Source organism: Lepidochelys kempii, chromosome 13, assembly GCF_965140265.1.
Source record: "Lepidochelys kempii isolate rLepKem1 chromosome 13, rLepKem1.hap2, whole genome shotgun sequence".
NCBI classification, from domain to species: domain Eukaryota; kingdom Metazoa; phylum Chordata; order Testudines; family Cheloniidae; genus Lepidochelys; species Lepidochelys kempii.
The window spans coordinates 13,906,412-13,918,074 of record NC_133268.1 but is presented as its reverse complement, the minus strand read 5'-3'; the positions used below and the strand labels follow the sequence as shown (position 1 = coordinate 13,918,074).

Sequence of the window (11,663 nt, the reverse complement as noted above, 5' to 3'; positions counted from 1 at the left end):
TTTGAGGAGAGAGAATCGGGCCAATTGAAATGTTTCATTTTGATCATGCCAAAACATTTTGAAGATTTTTTTTATATATTTTACATTCTTTTTACTAAAAACTAACTCCAATTTTGAAACAGTCATTTTGAACCACAAATGGAATATTTTTAATTTAGAACAATTTTGAAACTTTTCTTTTTTCAAAATTTTTTAGAAACCGGTAATTCATTGAAATGGACAATTTCTCTTTTGATGAATCTGTATTTTCCACAAAAAGCTTTGTTGAAAAATTCCTGGCCAGCTCCAGTGCAGACAGTATCCCAACTTCTCAAAATCACAGGATTTGTGAGGAGTAAGCTCCGAGCCCACAGATAACAGGACAGGAATCAGACTTCTTCCTTGTCTTTACTTGGCATCTGAATTGCTATTATGCATCTCCCTGTCTAATGAGGGAAGAAGCATTAACTCTTCTCCATTGCTGCTATGAAGTCTCTTCCAAAACGAATGAGCCCCAACTGTTTGGTGTTAACAGGGAGAAGTTTCTGTAAGCCATTGCTCCTTGTGTCTATAGCTCTTGGGGCATTTTCATCCACTTTTACTCCCATCTGTTGCTTTCCACGGATAGCATCACTTGTTAACTGGATTCATTTTTATGAACCTTTTGTGGAGGAAGGATGGCCTGGTGGCAGAAGCACAGGGCGGGGAGTCAGTAGCTTTAGATTCGATTGGTTGTTCTAACACACATTACTTAAGCAATTATGCTCCAAAATACTCAATTATTGGGTGCCCAACATTAGATACCTTAGATGCTTCAATCTGGGCACCTACAGCGTTGGCCTTAAATTATCTGTGCCTCAGTTTCCACATCTCTGAAATGGAGTTAATACCTACTTGGCTACCTCACAGTGCTGATGTGAATATTAATTAATGTTTGTAGAGAGTTTTGAAATCCCTGCATGACAGGTATTAGGGAACTGTAAAACACTAATTTTGGGGTTGGCACATAACCATACACACGTTGATACTTTTCTATTTGTTACTTTTTTGTGTCTGTATAATTATTTTCTTCTTTTGATTTTGAAGGTTTCCTAATTTATTTTATTAAAAATAACCCAGAGAGGACACATGTACAGGAAAGATGGCTCAGGAAAATGCATCACTAAACAGTAAATAGGGTTGCTTCCAATAACCTTTGCATATCTGAGTCTCCTGCAATTGTTACATATGCCAGTTAATACACCCTGAAATCTAAGACTCATATCCTGCAAACCGTTTCAAATGTTTAACTTTTTGTACAAAGGAAGTCCTTTCCAGTTGAGTTCACTGAGACTACTTACAGTAAATAAAGTGCTGTACATGTTCTAATCCACTGTGTATAAATACTAAAATAGTCATTGTGCCAAAGAGAGCAAGCAAATGGGCATGACTCTGTAGTCCCATTTAGGGTTAGGGTGTCCACCTGGGAGGGGGATGATCCTTGATCCAGTCTCCCTGCTCCAACACACCATTATTTATCCTGAGTGCAACAACTTCAACAGGAGAAATTGAGGAAACACCCACCCCCATCAGAATGTTCCATTGCTCAGTAGGTAGCATGTTCTGCTGAGAGGTGGGAGACCTGTTCAAAGCCTTACCCTCCCAGGGGAACTGAACCTGGATCTCCCACTTCCCATTATCTAATCACTGGACAAAAAGTTGTAAGGTGGGCAGAGGCACCCCACCTGTTTTGTGTGAACTGAGACAAGTGCCTAATTCATTGGCTCAAGAAGAGCTATAGGTGTTAAGTCATCGGATACCAGGTGGCAGGTACCTGTTCATTGATCACTAAGTTGATACAGGTGTCTCCTCCCTGCAGCCTGTATTTAGTTGCCAATCTCCAAGAGAGCAGTGAGGCTTAGCATCCACCTTCTAGTTAGTGTCTCCCATTGACTAGCTTAGGCAGCTCCCTACCCAGCATGCTGGATTTTGTGGATCACAGTCATATGTGCTTATTTCTCCCCATTCGTTATATAAGGAGCTTAAGTGCCTAACTCAGCTTTGTGGATTACAGTGTTGTTCCTGTGAATTTCTAGGTACCTAAAAGTGTTAGGCATTGCAAGATCAAATCTCTTCATGAATCCCACTGCCTTCAACTCCTATTGATATAGGTGCACGTCAAAGACAAGAACGTTATAACAAAATATATAAGTATTTTGCTTCTTGCCATAGCTTACATTGAAAGCTTTTTGGCTAGCATGTATAACAGCTGCAGGAAAGACACATTTGCAAAGGTTATTGTTATGAACAACATTTTTCTTGGAAATCCCCATTTTTTATCTTTAGTGCTACAGTATTTATCTTGCTCTTCTGACATCAGTGGGAATTGAAGACACACAACATCACCCTCAGGCAGTGCTCAGTAGACTGCAGGATTAGGCACTTAAGGACTACTAACCAGTAGCAGAATTTCAAGGGCCAGATCTCAAACCTTGCTCTGGCTGCTTTGTGTCAGTCAGTAGCAATTAAAAAAAAAATGCTTTTCTGAAGTCAAGGTAACTGAGGCTTGAGGGAAACCGCACAGCTGTATCCACAAGATCTCTTGCAAATATTAGGGAGGTAGCCCACCAAAGCTACTTTCCATCAATCAAATTACTCTCAAAACCTTGGCTAGTTGTCAGCTCGCCAAACACGGCATCAGCCATACACATCTACCAAGGCTCCAGGCTCTTGAATGTTGGGCATTGCACTAACAGCAACTGGTTGTCAGGAGTCCACTGCAGCCAAAACACACCCCCGCAGCTGTGGTTATGAAATGTTATGGTGACCTGATTTTTTTCATAGCTGTGATATAAGCTAAATAAATAAACCAAAGCATGTGGAGGCAATTATGCAGTGCAAATGCCAACTTCCCTTATTTCTATTTAGGAAAAAACATCCCTCTGTTTTAACAAAAAGGTTATTGTTTGTTCACAAGGTCCCTCCAGAAAGGAATATGCAGTTGAAGAACTTTTCCCCCCACCTCCAGTTATTTCCACAAGACAGATGCCCCTGGGAGAGGACTAGTCCTGTGGTTAAGGCACCGGCCTAAGACTAGAGAAACCGGGGACCAATTCCTGGCTTGGGCACAGCCTTCCTGTGTGACCTTGGCCAAGTCGCTTCATTCCTCTGTGCCTCCATACCCCCATCTGTACATGGGGATAACAATTCCTGATCCCGGAGGAGTATGTGAGGGTAGATGTCCTTAATATTCAGGTGGCGCTCAGTTACCGCAGTCAGCAAAGGCCGTTGGCACCAGCAGCCTTTATTAATACTTTATGTACGGGACTGTAATTAATCATAAGCTTTCGTGAGCTACAGCTCACTTCATCGGATGCATACTGTGGAAACTGCAGCAGACTTTATATATACACAGAGAATATGAAACAATACCTCCTCCCACCCCACTGTCCTGCTGGTAATAGCTTATCTAAAGTGATCATCAGGTGGGCCATTTCCAGCACAAATCCAGGTTTCCTCACCCTCCACCCCCCCCCCCACAAATTCACTCTCCTGCTGGTGATAGCCCATCCAAAGTGACAACTCTTTACACAATGTGCATGACAATCAAGTTGGGCTATTTCCTGCACAAATCCAGGTTTTCTCACATCCCCCGACCCCCATACACACACAAACTCACTCTCCTGCTGGTAATAGCTCATCCAAACTGACCACTCTCCAAGTTTAAATCCAAGTTAAACCAGAACATCGGGGGGGGGGGAGGAAAAAACAAGAGGACACAGGCTACCTTGCATAATGACTTAGCCACTCCCAGTCTCTATTTAAGCCTAAATTAATAGTATCCAATTTGCAAATGAATTCCAATTCAGCAGTTTCTCGCTGGAGTCTGGATTTGAAGTTTTTTTTGTTTTAAGATAGCGACCTTTATGTCTCTGATTGCGTGACCAGAGAGATTGAAGTGTTCTCCGACTGGTTTATGAATGTTATAATTCTTGACATCTGATTTGTGTCCATTTATTCTTTTACATAGAGACTGTCCAGTTTGACCAATGTACATGGCAGAGGGGCATTGCTGGCACATGATGGCATATATCACATTGGTGGATGTGCAGGTGAATGAGCCTCTGATAGTGTGGCTGATGTTATTAGGCCCTGTGATGGTGTCCCCTGAATAGATATGTGGACACAGTTATGTGCCCTGAATAGATATGTGGACACAAGTCATGCACATTGTGTAAAGAGTTGTCACTTTGGATGGGCTATCACCAGCAGGAGAGTGAATTTGTGTGGGGCGGTGGAGGGTGAGAAAACCTGGATTTGTGCTGGAAATGGCCCACCTGATGATCACTTTAGATAAGCTATTACCAGCAGGACAGTGGGGTGGGAGGAGGTATTGTTTCATATTCTCTGTGTATATATAAAGTCTGCTGCAGTTTCCACGGTATGCAACCGATGAAGTGAGCTGTAGCTCACGAAAGCTCATGCTCAAATAAATTGGTTAGTCTCTAAGGTGCCACAAGTACTCCTTTTCTTTTTGCGAATACAGACTAACACGGCTGCTACTCTGAAAACTGTAATTAATGTAATTGATCCATATTCATTATAATAAATGGAATACTGAGTGGGGACATGGAGAAGGGTGAAGCACTGGTTCCCCCAAGCCTGGGGAGTGCATTGGGTGACCGCTCCCTCCCCCCCCCAATAATGAGGGAGTCACTGTGGCTGGTTCCCCCAGGTGTGGATGGGCGCATTGCGGGGGAGGGGGAACACTACTGTAAAGCTCTCCTGCGCTACCCTGGGCTCCCTCTTTCCATGTGCTGGCTCGTAGCGCCACCTAGCGGCAACTTCCACGGCCGGCATCTAGGGCCCCCTATTCTGTCGGCGGATAAGTATCCCGCTGACAGCGCCTTTAAGCGGAAAGTACCAAGTGTGGGGGTTCTTGTTCATACGTTATTTGATTTGAGGTCTTCCCAGCTCGGTCGGGATGCGGGTCGGCGAGCGCGGCCGAGTGAGCGAGGAGCGTCACCGCGGCTGAGCCGGGACCGACCTAGGCCGGGGCGAGGGAGCTGGTAACTGGGATCTCCCCCTCCGCAGATGGGCCAGTAGTTCAGTCCAACATGGCTGCCACCATGAAGAAAGCGGTGAGCGCGGGGGGGGACCCGCCTCGGGGAGCCTTGAGTCCGTCTTCCCGCTCTGCGTCCCCCTCCGGCTGCGGGGCCGGCTCTGCGCCGCCTCCCCGCCCCCATCCGTAGGGGCCCCCTGGCGCCGCTCTGCTCCCGCCTCGTCTGAGGGGCCCGGGGCCTGCTCTGCGCCTCCTCCCCCCAGGCTTCCCCTCCCCTCCTCCGCGGGGTTGGCGCTGCCTGAGCGGCCCCGGGAGGCACCGCTGGCTCGCCCTGTGGCCCGCCCTGTCCTCGGGGAGTGCTGGGTCTGTAGGGGAGCCTCAATCCTTTCCCCGGCATTGGGGGGGCGGCACTGATCCCTCCCCCCGCTCCCCTCCTGCTGCTCTGTGTGTTGTGTGCTCCCACGGGCACTTCCCTGGTACCCCTTGGTATGCGCTGGGGCTCCCTGTTGGCTTCCCCGCCCCAGGAGAGGCAGGAATGCCCCCCCCCCCATGCTTTTCAGCTTGGTGGGGGTCCCTTGGCCTAGTCCCTGCGTGTGCCCGTTCATGTTTTCTCCACAGTGCTGGTCAGTTTAAAAGGTAACTGACTATTTTACTGTCAGGTCTACACTGAAATCTCTTGGCCTAAAAATGATTGGGAGGGAGCAATTTAGTTTAATGATGTTTCTCAAGAGGCAAAAGCCCCAGTGTAGATGCGCTTAAATCAGCATAAAAGTGCTTTTGTCAGTATCCTACTGGGGGAATGAGTATAAACTATACTGGTAGAATCACTCTTTTGCTGATATAAGCTGTATGCAGAGGAGGAGCATCTGCTGGCATAACTGTACTGGCAAATCTTTTCTAGTATAGACCTGTCCTTAAGAAAGAAACTATGAGAAATATAAAGTTTGTCATTTTTTACCTAAAAGTTAACAATCTTGGCAGTATTACTTCATCTTCATTCTCCCTAAAAACATTATATAACAATTCAATCTTCTCTGTAACCTCTCCCCCCTGTGCAGGCTGCTGAAGATGTCAATGTTACTTTTGAAGATCAACAGAAAATTAACAAATTTGCAAGAAATACCAGTAGGATCACAGAGCTGAAAGAAGAAATAGAAGTTAAAAAGGTACCTTTGCTATCTACTGACATGTTATTAGGGGCACTGAGCTTATCTTTGATACAGCTCAGAATTGGGGTTCAAATCTGTAGTAGGGGCTGGAGGGCACTATAAGTAGAAGAACTTTGGTTCTGGCTTTGCTTTTGGAGTCTAGTCTGTCTATAAAGTCAGTTTGAAAATAGCTAAAGGAAATGAAGATGGAAAAAGTGATTAGGTATAGGAAGTAATGCTGCGAGAAGCACAAATGACTAACACATTCAAGATAAATATATCTTCTACTTGTGCAATGCTTAGAACCCCTTAATTGTCATTTATGGGGAAAAAGGTGGTTATAGGTGTGCGTCTGGGGATTAATCAAGGATTATTCAGACCTTTTGCTAAACTTTCTGGGCCAGACTCCCCACAGCATTACTCTAGAGTTATGATGGTGCTACTCCGTTGAAATCCTAATCCACAATTGCTGAGTTCATTTGAAGTGGCCTTACTGCAGTATATGTGAACCCCTTATGTTTAACAATCTGTCCCAGCTTGTATTTAGCTCAGGCATAAGAAGGGCCATAACTGGGTCAGACCAAAGGTCTGTGTAGCCCAGTATCCTGTCTTCTGACAGTGGCCAATGCTTCAGAGGGAATGAACAGAACAGGGCAATGGAGTGATCTATCCCCTGTCATCTAGTTCCAGCTTCTCACAGTCAAAGGATTAGGGGCATCCAGAGCATGGGGTTATGTCCCTGACTATCTGGCTAATAGCCATTGATTGACCAGTCCTGCATAAACTTATCTATTTCTTTTTTTGAACAGTTATACTTTTGGCCTTCACAACATCCCATGGCAACAAGTTCCACAAGTTGATTGTGCAGTTTGTAGAGAAATATTTCCTTACCTGCCCCAGATCTGAAGAAGAGCTCTGTGACTCTCAAGAGCTTGTCCCTTCCACCAACAGAAGTTGGTTCAATAAAATATATTACCTCACCTACCTTGTCTCTCCCAAGTATACCTGACAGTTCTGCTGATCCTCCTCCAGATTATGCCTCTACAGCTCAGAATAGCTTTGATTATAAAGTAGATGTTAATGCATAAATCACATTGGATAAGGTGACCAGTTTTTTGACTGTGTTTTGACTTCACAGAAACAACTTCAGAATTTGGAGGATGCATGCGATGACATGATGATGCTTGATGATGATGATTCCATACTGATACCCTATCAGATTGGTGATGTCTTTATCAGTCATTCCCAAGATGAGACACAAGAGATGCTGGAGGAGGCAAAGGTTTGTGAGGGTGGGAGAGTCCCTTTGATATATTCAGTGCTACAGAGAGCTCTACATTAGGAGGGGTGTTCTGATGGTCATGAGCTGTTCATCTGTTGCTTAGAACCTTTCTCTTTCTGAATATCTTTGACATAGTACCAGGTTAAATATTAATAATGACTCTAGTCTGAAATCTCCAAGTTAGCTACAGAAGAAGTGCTGCATGGGCAATAACAGCGCAATTGTTCCTCCTGCTGCCTCATCAGCGTGTATTATGCTGATCTGGAGGAGTGATGGGACTATATACAAGGGTGCTGGGCCATGATTCAGTCTTTGGCTTTTGCTGAGCATGCACTCGTATTTTCTGATGTAGATCTACCTCTCTATTAGTAACTGAAGAGATGCCACCAACAAACTTAACGTGTGGCCGAGAACAGCTAGTGGAGAGTAATTGTGTCTGGTCACTACTGACGTGGATTTGAACTTGCAACTGAAAACTCTGAATTCTGTCCTGTTCCCAGTCCAGGAATCCTCTTAAATAATTGGAATATAGTTTGCTTGACATATGTAATCTATAGGTAAACAAATGAGAAACTTTGCTTCTCATGCTTTGGTATTAATTTAACCAATATTTTGTCTTCCAGAAAAACTTACAAGGAGAAATTGAAGCGTTAGAATCTCGAGTGGAATCAATTCAGAGGGTATTATCTGACCTGAAGGTTCAGCTTTATGCAAAATTTGGAAACAATATAAACCTTGAGGCTGATGACAGTTAATTTTTTTTTTTGAAATACACAGGATGTAGTTTTTTGTATTGGTTTATTAAATGTGACTCTTGACATTTCTCTTCTTTCCAATAATGTTTTTTAAAAAATCCTACTCCTTTATTGTTTTATAGCTTTCCAGTCATGAGTTCTACCTATATAATGAAAGCTTTCTTATTTTGCTTACCTACAATTATTTATTTGTTTCAGGAAAAGCAATAGCCTTCCATGTATTGCTGATGCACATCAAGACTGAGATCTTTACATTCTCTTTATTAAAATAATAATAAAGTCAAGCAAATATCATACTTTTCCCTTGTTTTTGTTTGTGGAAATGCTAAAAATCTGAAATTTCTGCAGTCAAATATATTGGCTTAATCTGTCCTCACTTACAATAATGGTTAACAATTGTTCTATAATACTTTAGTATGATTATGTTTAATGATGCTCTTACCTGCTTTGTAAATTGCTTTGATGTCTATTGATGAAAAGCACAATATACGATCGTTTATTAATCCATGACATGCTGCTTTTCATCCAAGGATCACAAAGCACTTCATAAAAAATTAAGTATCATCATTCCCACCTCACAGATGAAGCAACTGAGGTTAAGGAAAGTTTTTAGTTGCCAAAATCACCGTAGCCCATCCAATGCTTTCAGACTTATGCTATCTCAAAACTAATTTTCATTTTGTTTAGACTAAATATCTAGTTTTTATTATAATGGCTTACCTTAAAAACTTTATTCTGGTGTTTGAGCCCGTAGGGTACATTGAGTCATGTTTTCAAGCTTTTCTCTATAGCCTGGAGGACTAGAAGCTTACTTTAATATAAAAAACAAAGAGAAAGCTGAGAGTCTCACCTAATCATATCCGTCCAGAGCTTCAAAGCTGGTGGCCTGCATCCTAGGGGAATCCTCAGCCCTGATTTAAGCCCAGCCTCCTGAGAGATCGTCAGAAGCTGGCAAACTCAGCACAGACCCTCCTAAACTAACCAGAAATGAAATGGCAAGTCAAGGGGCGTAGGCACCTAGGCAGCTTCAGTAACCCATTTTCTAGCAACTGAAACAGTTTGTCTCTTGATCACAATTGACATCTGTAACACTCAGCCTATGTTTCCTTCCGCTCCTGGGTCTCTCATGTGGTGCTGTGCTGCTCCCCCACCTGTTGGTGGCCTGCCTCCAGCCCTCTTCCTGCAGCATCTGACAGGTATCATGTCTTCGGCATGCTCAGAATGCACCTTCAGGATTGTGTTCTGCTGTGAGATAGATGTTCTCCCACCTAGTTTGAGAATCTTCAAGACTTTTGGGGCTTCAGCTTGAGCTAGGGATCAAAGCAGCTGTGGGGTGGCTTTACAAATTCTGGCCAGTGGAAACGTAAGTGCCTACATTCCTAGGCACCTGTGGGGTTAGGCAACAGCTGAGCAGTGGTTTTGAAAGTGTCAGTGAGGGCTAAACAGCTGACGTAGGGCCTTAGAGGCATACAATGTGACTGCATATCTTTTGATTGGGGCCATATTTCCTGGAGCTGGGCTTGCCAAACTTGCCAAAATATGCAAAACTTACAATAAAATCACAGGTTTCAGAGTAACAGCCGTGTTAGTCTGTATTCGCAAAAAGAAAAGGAGGACTTGTGGCACCTTAGAGACTAACCAATTTATTAGAGCATAAGCTTTCGTGAGCTACAGCTCACTTCTTCAGATGCATATTGTGGAAACTGCACAAGAGTTAGTTGCACTGTTAGTTGGGCCCTTGTTATTTCAGCTCACCTCTTTCTTGCTATAATGCTCTCTTCTAAGGCACTTAAGTAAGCCGGTGGAGTGTTTAAACCATGATGGTACTACAAGATGAGCATTGTAATGAGAGGATGATCTCTACAGTCAGGAGTCTTTAAAGTCCTAGATTTACTGAACTCCAGGTTATATCGCATAACCTTTGTGTACTCCAGGCAGGAAGTGTAAGAGAGCTCTGGTTTCTGAGGTGTCCAGGGGAAGCAGAGAGACTTCAGTTGGCTGGAGCATTGGATGGGTGTGTTTTTATAAAATGAGTATCCCAGTTGCATAGTACAGCTCTGTTCCTAGCTACCCAAAAGTGAAAAAAAAAATTGCTTCTGTTTCCCTAGACTTAAGTACTACTCATAAACATAAATATTGGACTCCTTGTTCAATGTACTTCAGCAATATCTCGCTAGCATAGTGTTAACTGAGAATTGGAGTATTATATCCAAACGGTAAAGAGTTAAGTTGTTAATCTTTAAAATCTGGAATTTTGTTCAAGTTGATTGTAATGTAGTGTTTAAGGTTCTTATAATTGTAAAGCAAGGCAGTATATCACAATAAGGATTTGACAAATAGATGCATCTGCAGTATACAAATAAAGCTACTATCCAACACATACTGCAGTTTGAGAGCTGAACAGAGCAAGGTTGCAGATAAAGGAAATGCTAGTGTACGGAGTTCCTTTTATGAACAGAGACACAAAGCAACTGGACTTTTTAAGCAGGTGTTTCAAATAAATTTGTCTTTACATCTCTAAAGCTACATGGTATCCCCCACTGGAAAGAATGAGAGCTTGATTTCATTAGTCATGGAGTTTGGACCATAATGATAACTATCCAGCAGATGGCATTGAAGTGCCAAAAATCCTTCTTCACAGTAAGACACAGAACAATGCCTTTAGGTTAATTTATTAAAATAAAACTTTAGATGTGGTGTTGACACTGTCATGAGCTCTATTTGCCAGCGTGAAGATCTTTTCTTTGCACAGCCCTGACCTGTGCGCAGCCTCTGCAGTCAGAAATGTACTCATCGTACTAAAGCCTGCAGGCTTTGGGTATTTAAGCAATAACCATTATGATAGTAAAAAGAAAAGGAGTACTTGTGGCACCTTCGAGATTAACAAATTTATTTGAGCATAAGCTTATGCTCAAATAAATTTGTTAGTTTCGAAGGTGCCACAAGTACTCCTTTTCTTTTTGTGAATACAGACTAACACGGCTGCTACTCTGAAACCTGTCATTATGATAGTGTGGTTTCCAGGTTAGTAGCCTTTCTGTGGGGATGGCTCATTCAAAAATGAGAACTGCAACTAATAAGGGTCAAATATTTAATACCAATGAAAGTTTTGAAGAACTGTAGAGACCCTAATGCTGTAACTGTCTGGAGGTGATGATAACCTTCCACATCTTTAACAGATGAAGCGCCCAAACATCTTTGTATACCCAAGAGTGTTGCCACAATTTTCATAATATTCTGCAAGGTCCTAATAGAATGGCAGTAGCCCAATTAGTTTCTCTTTGTAGCTGTGTTGTTGCTCGAGCCCTTAGAATAAAAAAATCACAGCATGCTTGTGGGCGCAGAAGTTATTTTCTGCATGCTTTAGGGATTACTGAGCTCAACTTCTGTGCTAGGTGGTGCTTTAATTAATGTTGTGTACTGCATCATTTTTTACCGATGACTTACTTGCCAGTTTA

At 42.9% G+C, this 11,663-nt stretch overlaps 1 protein-coding gene across 1 annotated transcript; it reads left to right on the top strand.

The window, feature by feature from the left end:
- Positions 1 to 4,993: 4,993 nt before the first annotated feature.
- Positions 4,994 to 11,039, top strand: PFDN4 (prefoldin subunit 4). The gene is made up of 4 exons (XM_073309331.1): positions 4,994 to 5,099; positions 6,079 to 6,186; positions 7,307 to 7,450; positions 8,074 to 11,039. The coding sequence occupies exons 1-4, from the start codon at positions 5,076 to 5,078 to the stop codon at positions 8,203 to 8,205; spliced, it is 408 nt and encodes a 135-aa protein (XP_073165432.1). The 5' UTR covers positions 4,994 to 5,075; the 3' UTR covers positions 8,206 to 11,039.
- The last annotated feature ends 624 nt before the right edge of the window (positions 11,040 to 11,663 follow it).

Bases quoted from the DNA above. Each gene is read 5' to 3' on its own strand.
- PFDN4 (XM_073309331.1), top strand. From the start codon at position 5,076: ATGGCTGCCACCATGAAGAAAGCG. The intron at 5,100-6,078 runs GTGAGCGCGGGG...CCCCCTGTGCAG, and splicing joins CTGCCACCATGAAGAAAGCG to GCTGCTGAAGATGTCAATGT. The intron at 6,187-7,306 runs GTACCTTTGCTA...TTGACTTCACAG, and splicing joins AAGAAATAGAAGTTAAAAAG to AAACAACTTCAGAATTTGGA.